Source organism: Lipophrys pholis (assembly GCF_963383615.2).
Source record: "Lipophrys pholis genome assembly, chromosome: 4".
Lineage (NCBI taxonomy): Eukaryota > Metazoa > Chordata > Actinopteri > Blenniiformes > Blenniidae > Lipophrys > Lipophrys pholis.
In genome coordinates this window covers 30,983,103-31,003,424 of record NC_137637.1, presented here as the reverse complement: position 1 = coordinate 31,003,424, position 20,322 = coordinate 30,983,103, and the positions used below count along the sequence as shown (strand labels likewise).

General features: G+C 41.3%; 2 protein-coding genes across 3 annotated transcripts in view; one reads left to right on the top strand and one right to left on the bottom strand.

Annotated features, from left to right (window-relative positions):
- Positions 1 to 6,945, bottom strand: part of cenpp (centromere protein P) — a 90,736-nt gene extending 83,791 nt beyond the window's left edge. Inside the window, exons 1-5 of the mRNA XM_080460740.1 lie at positions 6,886 to 6,945; positions 4,676 to 4,832; positions 4,417 to 4,571; positions 4,133 to 4,221; positions 1,272 to 1,360 (exon numbers count right to left, since the gene is read on the bottom strand). Of these exons, the coding sequence (XP_080316866.1) occupies positions 1,272 to 1,360; positions 4,133 to 4,221; positions 4,417 to 4,571; positions 4,676 to 4,821 (479 nt within the window). The 5' untranslated portion in view covers positions 4,822 to 4,832; positions 6,886 to 6,945. The remainder of the gene's footprint in view (positions 1 to 1,271; positions 1,361 to 4,132; positions 4,222 to 4,416; positions 4,572 to 4,675; positions 4,833 to 6,885) is intronic.
- A 590-nt stretch (positions 6,946 to 7,535) lies between these two features.
- nol8 (nucleolar protein 8) lies at positions 7,536 to 18,832 on the top strand. Of its 2 annotated transcripts, none has more exons than XM_080462247.1 (18): positions 7,536 to 7,584; positions 8,238 to 8,423; positions 8,711 to 8,773; positions 9,082 to 9,160; positions 9,315 to 9,471; positions 9,656 to 9,954; positions 10,212 to 10,438; positions 12,208 to 13,535; positions 13,704 to 13,916; positions 14,129 to 14,254; positions 14,490 to 14,583; positions 15,115 to 15,253; positions 15,345 to 15,428; positions 16,398 to 16,726; positions 16,924 to 17,083; positions 17,579 to 17,640; positions 18,061 to 18,143; positions 18,294 to 18,832. In XM_080462247.1, the coding sequence occupies exons 2-18, from the start codon at positions 8,303 to 8,305 to the stop codon at positions 18,351 to 18,353; spliced, it is 3,624 nt and encodes a 1,207-aa protein (XP_080318373.1). In that variant the 5' UTR covers positions 7,536 to 7,584; positions 8,238 to 8,302; the 3' UTR covers positions 18,354 to 18,832. The 2 variants fall into 2 exon arrangements, with proteins under 2 accessions (XP_080318373.1, XP_080318374.1); XM_080462248.1 differs by having other exon boundaries at positions 7,557 to 7,584; positions 10,215 to 10,438.
- Positions 18,833 to 20,322: the final 1,490 nt, after the last annotated feature.

Here is a 20,322-nt window from a genome sequence, read left to right as displayed (position 1 = left end):
ATCGCTCCTCATACCAACAACTCTCAGGGAAAATGAACAGATGTTGAAGCGACTCACCTTTATTGGACATACAGACGCTACAAAACCCCCGTGTCAGTATTGATCTGCATTAGTTTAGGTCAGTTTTAAGAGATTGTCATTCTGATTCAGGCTGTAAAGACCAATGCTCTGACACACACACACACACACACACACACACACACACACACACACACACACACACACACACACACACACACACACACACACACACACACACACACACACACACACACACACACACACACACACACACACACAGACACACACACAGACACACACACACACACACACACACACACACACACACGGACGAGGCAGCAGTGTGTTGAATCATTATCTTCAGTATTTTTCCATCTGTTGTTTGCCAGGTTCTGCAGACTTGGCCATGCACTCCAGATGTGGTTTGGCCCGCGATGTAGAGCAAATCAGACTTCTGCACTGCCTTGCTGATCCACTGACAGAGCCGACGCTTTTATGATAGACTGTGGTCAGAGGATCAAAAAAACGCACCTGGGCACACTGAGCGGAACACACGTTAAGCCGGAGCCCACAATTTACTGAGTGCAACTTTGATCGATAGAGCAAACGGCTCCGTGGGACCGGGTGAAGAACACGGCGAGACAATTTATTGATTCTCCAGTGGACAGGCGTCATTACTTAACGCCTCAAAACGTTTAGCACTGCTGCTAAACACGGGGATCCATTAACATGAGCTGCAGTTACATGAAGGATAAGTAACTGGACCGAACGCCAAACCAATTAAGACAGAGTCATGTAAACAGTTCTGATTAGGTCGACCCGTCGTGAATTAAATTACAATCAGATCGGAGTAGGTGGCGTAACGCTGTTTATCAGCTGATGACAGTCTGTGTAAAAGGCTCCTTAGATTGATTCTCACTGTCTGAGCTGCGTGCGCATGTCCATTAGGCAACACCACCCTGTGATGCGTCACACAGTGTTTTCATCAGATTGAACAAAAAATAAAAGTGTCCATGTGAACACAGATAATGTAAAAAGCTGATCGACTTTTAGGGTTTTTAAAGTGAATAATACAGATCAGAAGCAGGCAAACGAAATCAGAACAAGTTCATTTCAAACCATTTTACTGATTATTTTTACTTTTCCCAAACTGTCTGTTAAACAACATTTCCTCCAGGAAAGACGCTTTACAAATCAGTTTAACAGATGGATTGAAACGGCTCTCATCGGTCTGCAGTGTTTGTTCTCACCTGGATATGAAGGTGCTGAAGCTCTGCAGGTCACCCGAGTCCAGCACCACACTCAGATCGCTGACTGTCCGCTCAGATTTTCGACCCTCCTGGAAAACAAAGATATCATCTTGGGGAACAATAAACCGAGTGGCTGTAAATTATTGTCTTGTTCTTTTGAATTGTGATCAGGGACAAAAGAAGAAAGTTTAATCACATAAAAGTGAGAGATTTGTTTGTACTATCCTTGATCATCACATAAGAGAGTGCCCTATTGGTCAAACATGAAAGTGGAGAAAGAAAATCTGTCAAAATTATTATTTTTTTTAAAATCCATTTATTTAGAGAAACATATTTTTCAGTGTCACTCAGAATTTCCGTCACTGGCCAAGCAAGATGTCTGTACTGTTGCTTGACGAACTGTTAATAGAAAGGTCTTGATGTGCGACTGCAGGATAACCAGATGTTGAGTTTTCTTGAACAGACTTTCATTCACTTGTATTCTATGGCGGCTCCGTCCAAACTGGTGTTGCAGATTATTACCCAGCAGCCATTAGGGGAAGGGAGGACATCAAGCTTTGACAGGTCACCCGTTAAACTAACAAGAATGTCTTTTGTTGTGGGAGACGAGGTCGAACATGCAAACCTCCATGTCCGACCAGGACTCAACCTTTTAGCTTTGAGTGCTTTACCACAGCAACACCTTGCGTTTCTTTTCTGCATTTGCGTTGTCATGATGAGACACTCATGGTGACTAAAACAATTTCATGTTTTTAAAAAAAGGGCTATTAGAGCATAATAGCATCATAAAATATACGTTATATATTATTATTTAAACTGGCTGGTCCCTTATGGTTGCATTTCTAAACACTAGGTCCTGACTAGTCCGTCAACATGCTTTTTTTAAAGTCTCATAGGAAAGTTAAAAAAAAAAAAACATTCAAATGTAAACAGGCTTATTGTGCAAATTATTCTGCTTATCTTTCTGTCAGAACGTGGAAACGTGCAGCGGGAGATGACATATGACCTGCATGGATATTAATTTATACAGGCTGTGTTATCTTCATTTGACTCAAATCTAAACCACATATACAAAGTAAAGCAACTTTATTTATGGTTGTTTGTTTCTTTATTTTACAAATGCTTCTGGGCATTAAATCCCACAGCATTAGAAAGCTTATTTGTCAATAGTTTGTTTTTGTTTGTTTTTTTTTTTTGGGGGGGGGGGGGGGGGGGGGGGGGGGGGACGAGGTGCAACGAGGGCAAAGATCTTGTATCAGGATAACCTTATAGAGAGACCAGTTTTCAACAATGTTGGCTTGTTTGCTTAGACTTTCATCCATGAGTCATATTAGTTTTGAATCAATGTTCAAGCTGTGCTCGGCCCCCCTGCTGTTACAATTTAGTCATGGTGTAATCTATATCAAAGCCTAGGAGGAGGGTGTGCGTCTGCTTACAGATGGATGGTTTCCAAATTACACAGCCAAGCAATTAATGTCTTTATTCAAACAAGTTAAGACTTCAGGACAGAAACTATCATTTTAATGACACTTCATGAGGAAAGCAGGAGAAGTGATTCAACGAAAGCAGCTGCTCTGCTGGTTTGTCCAACTGGAATTAAAACCAGAAGACTGTTGGACCTGCATGCAGCTTCAGGGACTACAATGATGCAGAACCGCTTGACAATAGAATTACATTCACATCAATATCATATCTTCAGTATTTGCTCGTGTTCAAACACCTTTCAGTCCGTGATATTAACATTAAGCTCTCCCAGCATCACAGCAGTAAGGTCACTGGTTTGAAGTGGTTGGCATACAAGACCTTTCGGGGGAGGGTTTGAATGTGACTGATGGTTCTTAATTAGATATAGTTGTGCTTTTCTGATTCTATATATATGTGTAGTTTGAACAGTGGAAGATGAGATTATCTGGCGACTCTATTCAGGATAAAGTGGCTATAGGGGATGAAATAAGTGGACGGTTTAATGAAATGTCACAAGATTTATTTAGTTTGGATAATAAATGAGCTGATTCTCAAAATGATGCTACTTTTAGATGAAACTTAACAAATTCAGAAAGATATTGAGTTGAGTAACTTGTGGTATGAGACCGTTTGACAAATAATTGAGTAGAAAAAAGCTTCTTAAACGTATATGCGTCTGACAAATGCACTTTTCAGTCTTCAGTCACATCTCATATTAGTACAATTACCCAAATCACTCTAAATGATCACTCTGCTCAGCCAACAAGTGACATTTGACTGATTTCTTGAGGAAGAGCAATCAAAAGATAAGCAAACTGTCCCTAACGTGGATGTTCATCCCATCTGTGCTATCACTCCGCAGGAGCGGCAATTTTAAAATTCTAACAGGATGTGGCTTTCACCTCAGTTTAGTCTGATTAGGATTAAATAAAAGTGAAATAAGAGTGTGTTCCGATGAGCTGATAAACTCTAGACTGAAATGGACTACTAAACATGGCTCTCTGACACCCCCTGCTGTATCTCGTCGGTACAACGTCAGAGCCCTTCAATATGAGAACTCGTTGATGTTGTACCCACCAGCTGCAGAATAAAGAAATCTGACTTATGAACATGCACTGTGTCATTTTTCTTTTGTTGGCAAACATGCAAAAGCATTATTAAAACCTTGATCAAACTAATTTAGGTCCATTGCTGCCGGACATCCTTCAATGCACTAAGCTTCTCTCCTTTCCTTCTTTCTTTTCCCCGAATTCATTTGTATTCTGTCTCTGTTTGGGTTTGGATTTGGATTTTTGCTCCCTTAGTCTGTGCTTTCACCACACTGATGTTTCTGATTCAGGACCAGACTATAATCTTTACTCAGATATTAAAGACATTTTTAAGAAAACAACATTCACCTGATTCTCAGACAGTTGAAACTCCACTTCGAAGCTGAGTTTGGAACAGCGACCTGATAAACGGATCTGCTGAACCAGCTTAGTATCACCTTACAAGAGACACAGACACGTTTTGGTGGATTATTGCTTCAGGTAACACAGAGTCAAATGTCCAGAGTACGATTCACGGCAGTATTTCATAGCAAAAATCCATTTCGTGGCGTCTTCCTTACAAAACGTGATTAATACGGTGATATTCTTATTCTTATATTCTATCGCATGACTGTGAATTTCAAAGGTCTTACTGCTTTGGAGAGTCGTTGTGGTAAAACTGTCCAGATTGATGCCATTCATCTCTGTTTGCTGTCCCAGATCCTCTTTCAGATCCTCGACTTCCTCCTTCAGCCTGGACTGCAGCCTCTCTATTTTTTGGCCTGTTTGCTGTCCACATAAATAAGCCCTGTAGAGGAAAAACCCCAAAGACTTAGAGATTTAAAGCTCAAACGAGAATAAATTTCATCACTATTGGCTGAATTTTAACTGAAGGAAGAAAAGTGAACTTACAGAGCATCCTGCATTTGTCCTTTGAAGTGGAACTGCATGTCCTTGTGGCTGTCTTTTATGAGCTGCAAAGCCTCGATTTCAGCCTGGAAATGGTTGATCTGAGCCTCCAGCCCTTTAACCATCTCACTGTTCTCCTCGTCCATCATCTTCTTCTGGACTAAAAGATCAGAGTAAAGCAATCCGTTGTAAAGCACTTGTAGATGTGGATAGAGTCCTGTTGAAGCTGATGAGCAGGATTCTGGAAAGATTACAAAAACAGAATGAATTGGGAAGAAAATTTACATTAATTTGATGGGATTGTGATCTTCAGTACTTCTATTAAAAATGACATTATGGAAGAGGTTGGGCTGAAACGATTTGGCCTAAAAAAAAAATATATATATAATCTTTTTAAAGAAAGATTTGAGTTTCGATTTGAGTTTTTTTCCTCAGTGCACTTTAAAAAGGACTGCAGACATCAGATATATTGTCATGTGTTAAGGACACATATTGAGTGGCCTTAACACTAAAATGCTTATAAACAATCCCAAAATAAAAAGTCAATCAGGATCTGTCATTCGACAAATTCAAGCTTTAACCCAGGTTTTAGCAAAAGTGCAACAGCAACTATGGAAACCTACGAGGAATGGTAGAACAGAATGTGAAAATTTGCAAATTTTCGAATTTGCAAACCAAATTTTTTATTTTTTTTTGCTACAAATTCGATAATTCGATTAAATAGATATTTTGCCCAGAGGTAGAGGTAAATGCAGAGGAAATACTGGACTGACTCTCTCCTGCAAGTCCCTTCCCACCCATCCAGCTCCATATTTAACTTGGATGACACCACCCTGCTTGGGGTGGAGGAGGCTCGGCTGACTACAGAGAGAAGGTGGAACATCTGTCCACGTGGTGTTCAACCAACAACCTGCTGCCGAACAACGTAAAAACACAGGAGGCCATTGTAGATTTCTGCAGGACCAGCGTGGACCACGCTCTGCTTCACATCAACGGGTCGTGGTGGAGACAGTGTCCTCTTTCAAATTCCCGTGAGTCCACATCTCAGAGGAGCTGTGCTGGTCTTCTAACACTGAGGCCCTGATGGCAAAGGCCCAGCAGAGGTAACGCTTCCTGAACGTTCTCAGGAAGAACAAACCTTTTACACATCTACCATTGAAAGCATACTCGTACTGCATCACAGCCCAGAAAATCACCGGCTGCCCTCTGCCCTCCCTGGAGGACCCTGCCATCCTGAAAGACCCGTCCCAGCCAGCTCACCACCTGGTTCATCTGATGCCTTCTGACGAGCGCTACAGGTCAATAAAGACCAGCACATCCAGCTTGTTAAACAGTTTTTTATCTTTGAGCCATCAGATCAATAACTAACCATTGTTCTGGACATTAGTGTGTTATTCTACATCACGTGCAATCCTGTTCTTGGTACTTTATCATGGGGTGGCTGGCTCGGTTGGTAGAGCGGTCATCTCCCAATTGGAAGGTTCAATTCCCATCTGCTTTTGTCAACATGTCGAAGTGTCATTGAGCAAGAGACTGAACTCCAAAAGGCTCCCAGAGGGTGGCCTTGCATGGTAGCCACCTCCATTAGTGTGTGTGTGTGTGTGTGTGTGTGTGTGTGTGTGTGTGTGTGTGTGTGTGTGTGTGTGTGTGTGTGTGTGTGTGTGTGTGTGTGTGTGTGTGTGTGTGTGTGTGTGTGTGTGTGTGTGTGTGAAAGTGATTAACAGGGTAAAGAGTTTTGGAGACTGCTTACACAGTGAAAAGGCGCTATATAAGTGAAATTCATTTAAATTAATTTACTTTATATCATGTATGTTCTACATATGTTCTATAATAACATACAATTATATGAGGCATATAATGACAATAAACTATTCTATTCTCTTTTTGAATCCATCTACCTTTGAAATACAAGGGTCATAGATTATGCGAAGATGAAGTGAGCCGATACTCCCAATGTTTAAAAAATAGTGTCTCAAAAACAGCAAAAACTATCACAAATGTCGTCGGTCAAGGGAGGGAGAGTTCAGTTAAATTAAAAAAATAATGTGCAGTAATAAGCTGTATGGAAATATGACGAAAACCTAACGTGACACTTCAAAAATGAACATATCGTCTCTCTGGCCATCCTACAATGGGACAAGCCTTTACAGAACAGTGTTAACCGTATTGTCACTACGTGTTGTGTATGGAGTTAAAAACAAAGATTTCTTTACCTATTAAATCTTCTTTAGGTCGCCAGAAGACCAAAACAGTTTGTCGCCTCGCGCTCTTTGGACTCTACCTTTTTACAAAATCTGAAGGGGAGGAAATGTATGTATGCAGAAAACTGGACGGAAAATGAATCTTAACATCAACAAATCATAAAAATAAAGTTGAACTAAAAGTTCAACACTTGGTTTTGAGACTTTTTTGTATGATTAAAGACTATCTTTAGAGAATGATAAGACATGTGACACATGAGTCTCCCCTTCTATTCAGCGGGTCATAGAACGTACCATTTACTTCCCTTTAACCCTTTAATGTCCTACAAAATAAAAAATGGCTCTTGAGAAACTTTTCTCACAAGAAAACAAACTGTTATTCTTCATTATCGTAATCCTAAATTAGTTCTGAAGAAATGGATGATTATTGCTTATATTTGTAACAATTCACACCTTCAGTGAGCGGTCATGAGTGTTTTATATAATTGTTTCAGGTGTCTCTGGCAGATATGATATCACATCTCATCGTGGATGCTTGGTTTCTTCTCCTTTCGAAGTTGTCCATTTTTATTTTGTGGCCATTGATACTGTCCCCTGAAAAATAATGATCAAAAGAAACCATCGCGGAACCTTCGGTGCTGCGGAAGGAAATACCCTCGGACAAGCAAACCCGGACCAAGATCAATGTAACACCGACTGGATACATGTGAGGTAAACATTTTTTCTATCCATTTAATTAAACATGTGGTTTTGATGTGATAACAGTTTAGATCACTGATATAAAATCGTATATAGACTTTGTGTGAAGCTGCTTTGTCCCTCTTGCCGTTTTGTAAGAGTTCAGATAACTTAGACGTTGAAATCTACAGAATGCATCATTTAATGTACATTAACTATATTTAATTGTCTTCTTTATTAGTTTTCGGACTTTATTCATTTGTCTGCTTTAAGTCAGCCTGCGGCAACAAATGCACCAAACACATCTTTCCTGTTAGTGTCATCATGTTTAGATTTATTCAAACAGAATTCGCGAACATCAGTATGTAGACTGCAGGTTGTGCCACATTATTTACTGGGGTTTTGATATTTAGTTTATAACCCAACGGTACAGATTGTACAGCTCTCGAATTATTGCATTAATTGTAAGGCAACAAAAACCTTTTTTTCCCTTCTTCTATTCGAAGAATAGCCAAAGTAACCAGTGTCCTTATAGTGGTGTGGGTTGCTTTAATTAGATTTTGTATAAACATGGTGTTATAATGCTTCTGTTATCTGAATTATTTTAGTTTCATGTTATACAAATTGACTTTCATTGGCTCAGAAGTGCCCTTTTTGGCCTATTGACAGTCCTGATGGTTGTCTAGTTTCAGGTGCATGTCATTGGCATTTGCTGCCTCTGAAATTAAAGTTTTGTCGTGGATCTGGAGCAATGAAGCGACTGTACATCGGTGGGTTGAGCCACACAGTCACTGAGAAGGACCTGAAGGATCGGTTTGGAAAGTTTGGACAAGTGGAGGATGTGGAGCTCAGGACCAGGAGAGATGATGGGGGTGAGGAAGTCGACACACTCTGACAGAACAGCGTGGAATTGAATAAAAAATAATAATAATTAGAGAGATCAGTCTATAAATTCTGTTTATTCAAGTGCATCATTAATATTGAGTTTTCAAATGTTAAATCTGGAATTTAATGGAAATGAAAAGGGTCACTGCCACATATAGGCAAGTATATGCAAATATTTTGTGGTCATCTTCCCTCAGATGCTGCAACATTTTGACTTTGGGGTTTTTGTTGATTGAGAAATCTTTTTTTCATGCTCTCCCGTTTTTTGCTATAGGAGTTCCTTATAAAACCTTCGGCTACATCAACATCGACATTTCAGAGGCCGATTTAAAGAAGTGTAAGTGATCTGACCTGCTTAGTGAACTTGTAGTGACAATCAACTTTTGAGTGTTTTTTGTTTTGTTTGTTTTAACTGACAGTAAAAAAAATATATAATCCCTGTGGAGAAATCATAAACTGATGTAACAAATGTATTATGTATTTATATTTGTAACAAAAGAATATTAGATAGGTATATGCAGATAGGCACTCAATTGATCCCTGGTTAAAATAAACGTGTAAAAGTCTTGCACTTCTTTATTCTTTGACATCACAACTTGCATTGTGTTCCTTTTCTGTGAGAAAATCAGTGTCCAATCTCTGCAGGTTTGACGGTGCTGAACAGATCCAAATGGAAAGGAGGAACTCTACAGATAGAAACGGCGAAAGAGAGCTTCCTGCACAAGTTCAGCATTTTTCTTTTACCCCACTATAAACACTTCATATTAACAAAGAAATGACTGAGAAGGCATCATTACACTCAATAATCAGCCAGTAAAATCCATCTTAACTGAGTGATGGTAGGTGAAGACATGTGATGAGCATGTTTTATGTCTTAGATTGGATCAGGAGCGGCAGGCAGCAGCAGAGCGGCAGCTCCAGCCTCCCTCAGCCGACGACCCGAGACAGAAACTTCTGGACTCTCTGAGTAACGCTGGCGTGAACAACTTCACCATGAAGGCGGCTGTACCAGGAACCGAAATACCAGGACACAAGGTTAATTCGTCCACTGTCTCCTACTTCTGTCAGGCCTTGTGTGTCTGTGTGTTGTGGTCAATTCTGCATATAATCAAACATTTAAATATCATTTAGTTTTTTTTAGCTTCTTTAGTCTATAAGTGAATCAGAGGCACACTTTGTGAAGCTTGATGTTTCGACTGTCCCCATGCTGTTCTTTCAGGATTGGGTGGTTAGTAAATTTGGACGAGTCCTCCCCGTCCTGCAGCTCAAATGTCAGAAAGGATGCAAAGCCCGAACTCTAAAATACGACCCGTCCAAGTACAGCCACAACATCCGGCGCCTGGACCGAGACGCCACAGAACAGACCACACCGGTCGCCGAGCTCACCTGGCAGGTGCACGGGGGAGACGATGACATCAGCAAGAAGAGGCGAGGCGAGTTCCCTCCATACAAGCCATCAAGACCAAAGAAAAGCCGCACTGATGTGGTCAACGTCCAGAATGCCCAGAGCAGAACAAGGTAACCGCCATAGGGTTTGTGCTGGTTTCTGTGACACTGGAATCTTCCTGTAGGCTTCTGGGCTTTTAGTTGATGGTGATCGTGATTCCTCACAAGTATAAGGAATTTCATCTTATGTCTGGAATTATGAAATCTTTAGAGTTTTGTGACGTTTTTTTTTTTTTTTTCTTTTCGGTGTCACAGCTTCTGCCATTTGTTTCTCTTGTGGATAGTCTTGTAAAATCTGAATATGTATGTTTTTACTGTTTGTGTTTCAGTAGAATGGAGACAGTCAGTCACAGTCATGCTCATCCGCTCACCAATGGATTCAAACCAGCAGCCAGCCAGCAAGCAGCTCAGAGGACACATTTTACAGACAGCGATTCAGATGAAGAAATCCGCATGCTGGCAGCAACTCCGTCCCATGGTGCACTGCTGCAGGAGGTGGAGGAGGATAACCTGGAAGTGGTGGGATTCGACTACTTGATCAAATCGGGATACAAAGGTAACAGAGGTGTTTGGATTGGATGTTACTTGTTCTGTGGGATTAGTGGTCGAGGATTTGAACCATGAAGTTTTTCAGCCTGTTTTATTTTTTTCCCCCGGAGTAAAACACTCTACTATACGGAAGAGTTTTAGGGCCGCTGAAGAAAAAAAAAAATTTGGAGGCTAAAAAAAAAAAAAAAAAGCCTTCATGGCCCCCAAAAAAAGTTGAAAATCATATTCAAGATTTTTTTTTTTTCACGGAGAGACGTCAATCCATCCTTCATCATTTGCCCGTAGATGTGAATTCACATCAAATCACTTAATTCGGACTATATCGGGTGTCATCATGTGATTTTACACAGGATTTCCTTGATTAATAAAAACACTTTTAAATAATCCGTGCCTTTGTCCTTCGGACTCGACGAACTTCCGCGACGGAACAACGCTGCAGGCTGCTCTGTCTCTTATAGTCCTGATACTGATGATAACGGCACCGTGTTTATGAGCTACATTCTGTTCTGAAGCATCTTTTCATCACTTCATTAAACCGCCTGATGTGCATTTTGAGGAAGCAGTCACACGCGCTGGCATGTGGATGGACGGGCATTTTTTTTCCACCGTGAAAAAAAAATCTCGAATTTGATTTTCGACTTTTTCTGGGGCCACAAAGGTGGTTTTTTTTTTTTTTTTTTGCCTCCGAAAAAAAAATCTTGGAAATGATTTTCAACTTTTTTTGAGGCCACGAAGGTTTTTGTTTTTTTTAGCCTCCAAATTTTTTTTTTTCTTCAGTGGCCCTAAAACTCTTCCGTACTACTAGACTTGCTTCGTGACTGTGGAAGAGTTCTCGCTTCTATCTGCAGTCAGGATATATCATACTGGGGAAGAGCAGGAATACTTATCCAGTTTTGTCAAACTAACTTGTCTAACCTAATCTCAGCTCTCTTAAAAAACCCAACTAGTCACCCCACCCCAGAAAAAATATCCAACTGCCCCCAGGGCGGAGGCCAAATGGATGTAAAAAAGAAAACATGTTGACTTTGGGATTTTCATTTTCTTGTGACACGGTGCTGTCGCGTCCTTGACTGTATGTTTAAGTGTATCTAACACTGTGCATTCACATTAAAATCTGACTTTTCTTTCAAAAAAAGGGAGAAATATCTGCCCCTGTATTTTGTGCAGATTCAAAAAAAAATAATAAATAGAAAAAGGAGACCACAGATTGTCACTTTTGTTTCATTCCAGTTCTATTTAATTTAATATTCTGAGGATTGTTTCTGTTGCGATTCAAATATATTCACCCAAAAAAAAAACACATCACTCTGAATAATTCTGGTTACTTGAGTCTTATAAAACAATATTTTCTCAAGCTGATATTTCTTTTTGAGGAACATCCTTAAATATAATCCGTTATGGTGTGTGGGAATATTTACATCCACCACTTTATGACCATTTCACGTCATTGGACACGAGTCCTTAAACATTATTATTTAAAGGCCTTCACACTCCATCCAGGGAAAGATTAAATAAGTGGTGCTCTGCATCTTAATAGACCAAAAAAAAAAAAAAACATTGTGTGATTGCATTTTAGGAAAACTGTTGAAATTGCTCTAGTTGGCATCTCTAACTAAACTCCTTACTGCTCTTTTTATGCCTTTTTTATGTGGGGAAAAAGAATAGAAATGATCAATTGTCTATTACGAACAGAACTTACTAATTGATTACCATAAAGAAAGAAACAATGATCTTTGCAGGTTTTCCACAAAACCTTTTTTTTCTTTGTGTCTCCAGGTGACAAAGACGAGGAGGATTACGACTCTGCCGACACGGACGAGCTGTTTGCATCCAGAAAACCTCCCTCTGCTCCTCAACCTCAGGGAAAACTTTCTCCCCCCTCAAATGGATCCAACGCAGCCGGGAAGAACAGGGCAAAGAGGAAAAATAAAGCAGGGGGGGAAGGAGATGCCGTAGAGCACATTGACACAAAAACACTTTGTTCCACACGGCTTCAAGAAGATTCTACTAAACAGAAACAAACCGAGAAAACGTCAGTTCGTCCAGTGGTACAATGCACCTCCTCAGAATCTGATGATGATGATGATGATCAGGAGGAGTTGGATTCAGAAGAATCTGATTATGATGATGATGATGATCAGGAGGAGTTGGATTCAGAAGAATCTGATTATGATGCCATGTTTTCTAATGTCACCCATCTGGAGATCTCTTTTGAAGACCTACAGAAACTCGCTGAAGAAGCCCAGCGGAGCGAGAATACAGCCGCCACTCCTTCAGAGCGTCCTGCTCCCAAGAAAGGCATCACACCCGAGGAGATCCTGTCCGCCCTCATGGGCGAGGACAGCAGCGACGATGACGAGCGGGCGAAAAAGAAGACGAAGAAAAAGAAAGGCCTCACATCAACACCGCTACCTGCTTTCAAGGGGACGAAAATGCTGAATGAAGAGATGGAAAGAGGCGAGAGGGCAGAGGAAGACGAAGAGGAGGAGTCTAAACGACAGAAGGTCGATGCTGAGCCTCCACAACTCAACCACGTCACGGAAAAAACCAAAGTTGGTGAAAACTGTCAGGAAGTTGCACAGAAACGGACTTCAGAAAGCAGTGAGGATGAGGAGGAGATGAAGGACGATGTGGTGAAGAACATGCGAGTCCCTGAAGTTTTCAAAACGGTTGGAAGTAAAATTCCCGTGAATCAAGAGACAGTAGAGAGAGGCTCTTCCTCGAGCAGTGAAGATGACGAGGAAGAGGAGGAGGAAGACGAGCAGCAGATGAAGGTCACTCGGACTGTTTCGACATTGAATTGGGAAGCGCAATCTTCATCGTCATCCTGCAGCTCCTCTGAGAAAGACGAGAAGGAACAAAAGAGGATTTCTGCTGCAGATGCTCTGAAAGCTGCTGCTCGCACTGCTCTGGACAGCGAGTCCTCTTCCAGTGAGGAGGAGGAGGAGGAAGAGGAGCAGCCTCCAACTCGGGTGGTGTTGGGAGCCAAAGAGGAAGAGGAGCGGCAGAGGGAAGCCAACCTGAGGAGGCTGGCCGCGGTTCAGCAGAAGCAGAAAGAGGCTGAAGAGCACAAGAGACTCATCCAGGGAGCTCTGGCCAAGTTGGTGCGTTCAGACTGTGTTTGTGTGCAAAGTTTTCTCACTTTAAATGATTGACAGGAGACACAATGACACTTAATTCAGTAAAGTGTTTCTTTTCAGCAGGATTCATTTGGTGGTTTTGAGATTTTAAATCTAATAATTGAACTGTATTTTATTTTATTTTTTTATCAGGATGCTCCAGCAGCAGCATCAGGGAAACACATCGTCTTTAACTCTGACGATGATGATGATGATGATGATGCTGTCGACAGTGGTACAGATAAGCGACAGACCCTCTCAGAGGCTCCAACGTCAAAGAAGACCCTGTTGGAGGACAGCCAATCGGAGGACGAGTCGGCTAGTGACGAAGCAGCAGCCAATGAAACGAAGGCAGTAAGAGAGAGAGTGAGTTCAGTCTGATTGATCTGTTCGTCCCTGGATGTGACTGCATCCAATCAATCACAGTCACTCCTTCACTCATATTTATTTATATGGAGTATCTATACGTCTGAATGTTTCCATGTAAATAAATATTGCTCCATCAAACGTAGAGATCCCAGCTTTTCCTGCCTTACGGCCAGGACAAGTCCATTAACTCTCCACCCGGGTGCTTTCAGGTGCGTCCAAAGCCGCCGGGGCATCAGCTGTTTGGTGGCAGTGAGGATGAGGAGGGCAACGATGAAGAGGAGGACAGCAGCAGGTTTGACATCAGGCCTCAGTTTGAAGGTCCGGCAGGACAGAAGGTGAGAGTCGGCTGCGCTGTCGGTTTGTTTTATACAACACAGATTAAAACGCTCGTCTCAGAACGTTTTAATGAAAACTGAGTGGAAAAACATTTTTGATGTCTTCAGAGGATCAGTAGAATCTCAGTCCTGCACAGTATTTTTTTTTTTTGTCTCTTTGATAGTTGATTTGGGTAGCAGTGAATTCGTACCTTGATCGTTTTGTACCTGCTGACGGTGTCCGTCTGCCTCGCAGCTGATGGAGCTGCAGTCTCGCTTTGGGACGGACGAGCGTTTCCGGATTGACTCTCGCTTCCTGGAGGAGGACGAGGACAAAGAGGAGGACTCAGGTGAGGCTCTGGAGTGCGAGAAATCAGTTCATTATGAAGGCGAAAGGATCTTTGAAGAACTCGCATGAGAAGTGGAGACACTTATTGCTTTATTTTTTAATCGTATTTCTGGTTATGATATGAGAGCTTTTGGGTGATTTTACATACCATGTCCACAGAGCATGACTTTACTTATGGCCATTGGTTTGGGCTAAACATTTAGTTTTTAGGGTTCTCAAAGGGTAAATGTAATTTTTGTTCATGTTGTTTTCAGCAATCATAGTTTTATATATTTTAAAAATGAGATTAAATGTAAACTTGTCCCGTAGATGTACAGAAAGCTGTCTCTGTATGTGGACATGTGTGGTGAGGAGTTTCTGAAACACACATTCATAGCCAAACTATGTTTTTTTTTATAGATTAATAGAAGTTTTTAATTTGATTTGGTAACTTTCAAGAAAGCAGAATAATATAAGTATATTTTTCCTCAAAAAATAATTATTACTGTGACTATCATGAGCTTTCCTAATGAAGCTGCTGTTTGTGATACAGATGTAAAGAGGAGCCAAACGGAGGAAGACGAGGCTCTGGACGACGAGAGGAAGAAGAACCTGTCCATCCTGCAGAGTGTGCTGGGCAGCAGCCAACAAACCTGCAGCAGCAAGACGGCTGTCAAGGCCAAAAAATTCAGGTCCGCCTCACACAAGCAATTTATTGAAATGAGAATCGGAGTAATTGTGATGAAAGAGAAACTTAAATCGTGTCTGCATGTGTGTTTGCAGGGACGTGGCAGCGCTGCATTACGACCCCAGTAAAGAGGAACACGCCGCGTTTGAAACTAAAACCGATGAATCCAAGAAAGAGAGGTAAAATATTCACAATATGAGGCAAGCAGACATTTGTTACCAGAGTTTATAATCTAATAAGAAGAAAGAACAAAACAAACTAGGACTTACAGGCGGACCTACTCAATGCCATATTGATTCCCACCACATACAAACACTGTTGCGTATAAATAAATTGGTTTATTGACATTAGGCTCATTATTTTAAGAGGAGAAAAGTACTATTTTGTATGTAGATTTTCATTAAACAGAAAGAAAATTGCATTTGATTAAACTTTAGCTTAAACAACTCATTACATGTTTGAATAATATCTAATGATAATAAATCAGTAAAATAATAATAATGAAACATTTAGTAATAATTGATGCAAAAAAAAACTTAAATACTTGTGTAAAGGAGAATTATCATCAAGTTGTTTTTTTTAAACTGGCCCAGATTGTTAACATTGATACATTGTTTTATTGTCTTATTGAATTATAGAATTCATTCATTAATCTGGAAAAAAAAATGTGTCTAAAATCTTTATACACTGCTATGTATTGATATCGCTAAGGGACCCAGTATGGAACCTTGTGGCACACCAGATTTTATCAGGGCTGGTGTAGAAGCCTTCCATTCCATTTATACTGCTTTATCCTGCTCAGGGTCGCGGGGTGCTGGAGCCGATCCCTGCTACCTGTTGGCGAGGGCAGGATATACCTGGACAGGGGCAACAAATTGGGAAAACAAAGAAAAAAATAAAATAAAAACACATATGGACAGTACATAGAGTACAATACAGCGAGTTTCAATTCGCTCAGTTTCACCCAGGTAGAAAATAGGTATTGCACAAGGATGATGTGTAAGAGACTAACAAAATGTGTACGAGGCACAAAGGCACTAAAGTGCAAGATACACCTGGAAAAAAAGAAGTAAAATCATACCTAAAGGACTCCATGTCTTCATGCCATCAACCTGCCTCAGTATCTCATAATCTGTTTTCTGTCACAGCAAATCAGCCCGGAAAAAGAAGAGGGAAGAAGCCCTGAAGCTTCCTGAAGTTTCTAAAGAGATTTATTATGACGTGTCTGGCGATCTGAAAGCTGTGTTCGGTCAGACGAAGGATGACATCCCTGAGGGAGAGGAGAAGATGAATTGGGATCAGGTGGAGGAGAAAGAAGAAGAAGAAGAAGAGGTGGAGGAGGAGGAAAACGAGGAGGAAGAGGAAGAGCCAGCCGCATCGTCGTCTCTGCTCTCGGCTGAACCCGAGAAGGACGATTCCTCCGGGTTTAAGTTCTCCTTCTTTGGGGAAGACACGGAAACAACAAGTGGCGAAACAGGTGGGGAACGTAAGATGAGTGAAAACGTCAATGGTCCCCGACTCGGAGGTCAGAGCAGCACCTGAAGTATCCAGAATAAAGAGATCGTTATATGTCCTCTATGCAACATTGTCAAGATAAATTGCGCATTGAAATTACCAAACTATATACTTGCTACTAGTTTAATATCTAACATTGTATAAATTTTCCAATGGCAGCAGAGTACAAGGTGGAGAGCATCCAGACTCCAAAGGTGTCATGGCAACAAGACCCACGTTTCCATGACAGCAGCTCAGACGAGGAGGAAGATGGGAGTGAGGAGGAGGAAGAGGAGGATGAAGACGCGGAGCAAAGCAGCACAACTGTCAAAACTACAAAGTGAGAAAAAGTTTGGATGAGCAACAACAAAGGGCATTTTCAGTTTGAACAAAGTTCGATTTATTTTCTTCTGATATTAAAAGGCAATACGGATTGTCGAAAAAATGCAATTTAGAGTCGCTGCAAAACCCTTCTGTGCATGTCTGGAGATTTTTGGTGAAAACTGTGGGACCATAACAAAACCAGTGAACCCAGAGAGAGGGAGACGGAACATGCAAACTCCACACAGAACAGGCTCGTCGCCAACCAACACACTATATTGACAGTCCACACAGAGAAATACAAACTCCTCACAGGAAAAGCCTTCAGAGCCAAAACGAGAACTTTTCTCATGCTGACCGTTCTCAGGTTAGGGTCGGCGTAATGAGACGCTGCCGGAAACAAATGCAGAGTGAAGTCCGATTGCGGGATTGTTTCAGAAAGTGTTTGAGCTGATAGGAGAACGGCGTTAAAGTGAAGAAGGTGACTAGATGTCCTGCTCTCTTGTGCTCACAGGGACGAGGCGCTTGTACAGACAGATTCATTCTTCTTCCACCCCGACGACAACAGACTGGCAGGTACGTCCACGTTTCTCACTTTATTTTGTGCCTTGATATCTCAAGAAGTATTATTTTTCTCTGTTTCGAGTCTTTTACACAATACGAAGTTGTGCCGTTACCTGACCGGAGCTTAAAAGTCCTCCTGCGACCGAATACTTTCCTTTATTGGTGAGCCTGTTTATGCTAAAATCGAAAATGTAAAACAGCTTAAATGTCAGGAGAACTGGACCAGTTGGGACGGTGGTGGCCTGGAGGTAAGAGAAGTGGACTCGCGATTGGGAGTTCACTAGTTCAGATCCCACTAACAAGTCACCACCGTGGTTCCTTGAGCAAGACCCTTATTATTGCATAGCGACTTTTCATTAAAATGTTTGTGTGAGAAGGAAACTGATGTCAGAGTTTACAGTAAAAGCTGATTTAACATGCGTTTCCTCTCAGAGGGTCCGCGGTTGTTCTGCCGGGTCTTAGAGCTGGAGGAGCAGAAGGAGGAGTGGGAGGAGCGAAGGACCGCGCTCAGAAAGGTGAACCAATGATCGCCTGTCTTTTTGTTTCCTCGCGTTAAAATATCTGTTTCAGATACGCAGCATCCATCTTTCCTCGTGGATTAAAAATAAAATAAAAATCGATTATTGTTTTAATTTTATTCTGTCTTGTCTTGCCTGCTTTTGCAGGAGTACAGAAAGAAACACAAGGACGCCCGAAGGAAACTAACTTCCTCCCTGAAAAGCTGAGGATTGTGGGAACCTCGAACTCTGTGAACTGGACATTAAGACTTTTTGTAACCATCAGCAGGAGTGAGGCCTGGTAAATAATGAGGCGGCTTGTAAGCTTCACCTGCGAGAAAAAGAAAATACAGAAATGCCACAATAATTGAGGAATATGATATATTACTTATTAATACCTAAGATTTAAGAGGGCAATTTACTTTGGGGTTTTTTCCAGTATTTTCTGATGTTTATCAGACCAGACTTGCATTTTAATTTTTTTTTCCTCCATCATTCTGTTGATTTTGTTTTTTTTTTCTTAATTGTCTGTTTTGTTTCTCTGAATTTCACATAATGCCACAAAAGACAACCACCAGAGTCGACATAATACAACTGGAGTTTTCACTTTTGTGACTTTCCGCAACCCGACAACTGATCTGACTTGGATAGTTTGTGTTCATTTTTCTTTCATAAATTGAATAAATAAGATTGATTTTGTGATTCTGAATATAATTGACATTTTTCCTAACTTCTAAGCAGTGACATGGCGTGTGGTGTGTGGGATTGCCATATTACAACCAGCTTTTCTACAGACAGCAGAGGCTTTTATTTTGATTAACCGATCGGCGACGTGACACACAAACCCTCTTCACTCCTGGTTGCCAACTTCCAAATATTAAACTAAACTAGATCAACTAACTAACTACACGAACTAAGCAACACAATCATTAACAACACTAACAGGCCTAATATAATCCCAAATAAAGACATTTGAAACGCCGCCAACCCAACTCCCAGAATGCATTGCAGCAATCAGCTCTGTGACGCTACAATATGTTTCGCCTGGCAAGTGTTAATCTAACAAAATTACGATGGTAAAACACCATAAAAGAAACTTATACAATGATTCAGTAGCAGTCTCCAGACTCTCCTAACAAGATATAGCTCATGACATGGCAGCGCATCCGTTGTTTATGTTGGAAACGCAGAGAAAAAGAAAATAACTCTTAACAGCAGAGCTGTCTGCGGTGCTGAAACCACTTTTGACAAATTTACATGAAAGTAGGAACAATTTTCTGACCTTTCCTTTGCTGCAGGTCTGGTAGCTCAGGTGTTGGTCTCCCATCTTTTAAAAGTTGCTGTTTTTCCTCAAAAGAAAGTTGTGAAAATGTCTCCTATCGTCTCGAGCGCTGTCGTCCTGTCTGTTAACCCGCCATCTCGCGAGAGAGCGTAGCAGCGCTGTATGAATTCACCCACGCAGTGTGAAAGTATGTATAGAATTAAGCATAGCAAGGTTACGTCCAACGGCAGCGTCGTGAGCTGCCTTTTTACGTAAATGAGACAAAGTAAGAGTCAAGCTTCATCATCTCACCTGTGACAGAACTGGCAATACTGAAAAGACAAAGGATGCAGGCAAATGAGCGTCACTCCTCCATTTCAAGGGACAAATTCAACCCGAGAGAATGAACGTAACAATAAAATGAAGTGATTTGTGCAGGTCTGTGAAGCCAGGCATATTGGAAGACTCTTATCTGTGACTATGCCATTTTCCCCCACATAGTTGCTGCCAATATGTTATAAACTATAAACAGAAATTCTCCTCTGCACCGATCCAGAATGCATTCAATTTTATGACATCAAATGAGAAACACATGCTGAATGAATCATTTATCTTCCTAAAGAGAACACATTTCCCGTCAGCTATACACATCCCTGTTAAACATGTGAAATGATATGGATAAATCGTTGGCAGAGACCAGTCAGGTGTCACTCACCCATGGCAAGACAGCTGGTTCCCAGGTGAGGGATCTCTGCAGCAGCTGAATGCAGAGCGACAGCTGAGCCGAGCTGTGAACTTGACCCACGGCTTCACGCCACAGTCTCATCCCCGGAGCCTCATCCTCCTTGCTGCTGTCAGGTCACAGAACACAAAACAGCTAATAAGACAATCTCTGGAACATGACAGTGCCTCTACTACACACAGGAAAGATCAGCA

Bases quoted from the DNA above. Each gene is read 5' to 3' on its own strand.
- nol8 (XM_080462247.1), top strand. From the start codon at position 8,303: ATGAAGCGACTGTACATCGGTGGGTTGAGCCACACAGTCACTGAGAAG. The intron at 8,424-8,710 runs GTGAGGAAGTCG...TTTTTGCTATAG, and splicing joins GACCAGGAGAGATGATGGGG to GAGTTCCTTATAAAACCTTC. The intron at 17,084-17,578 runs GTGAGAAAAAGT...TTGTGCTCACAG, and splicing joins ACAACTGTCAAAACTACAAA to GGACGAGGCGCTTGTACAGA.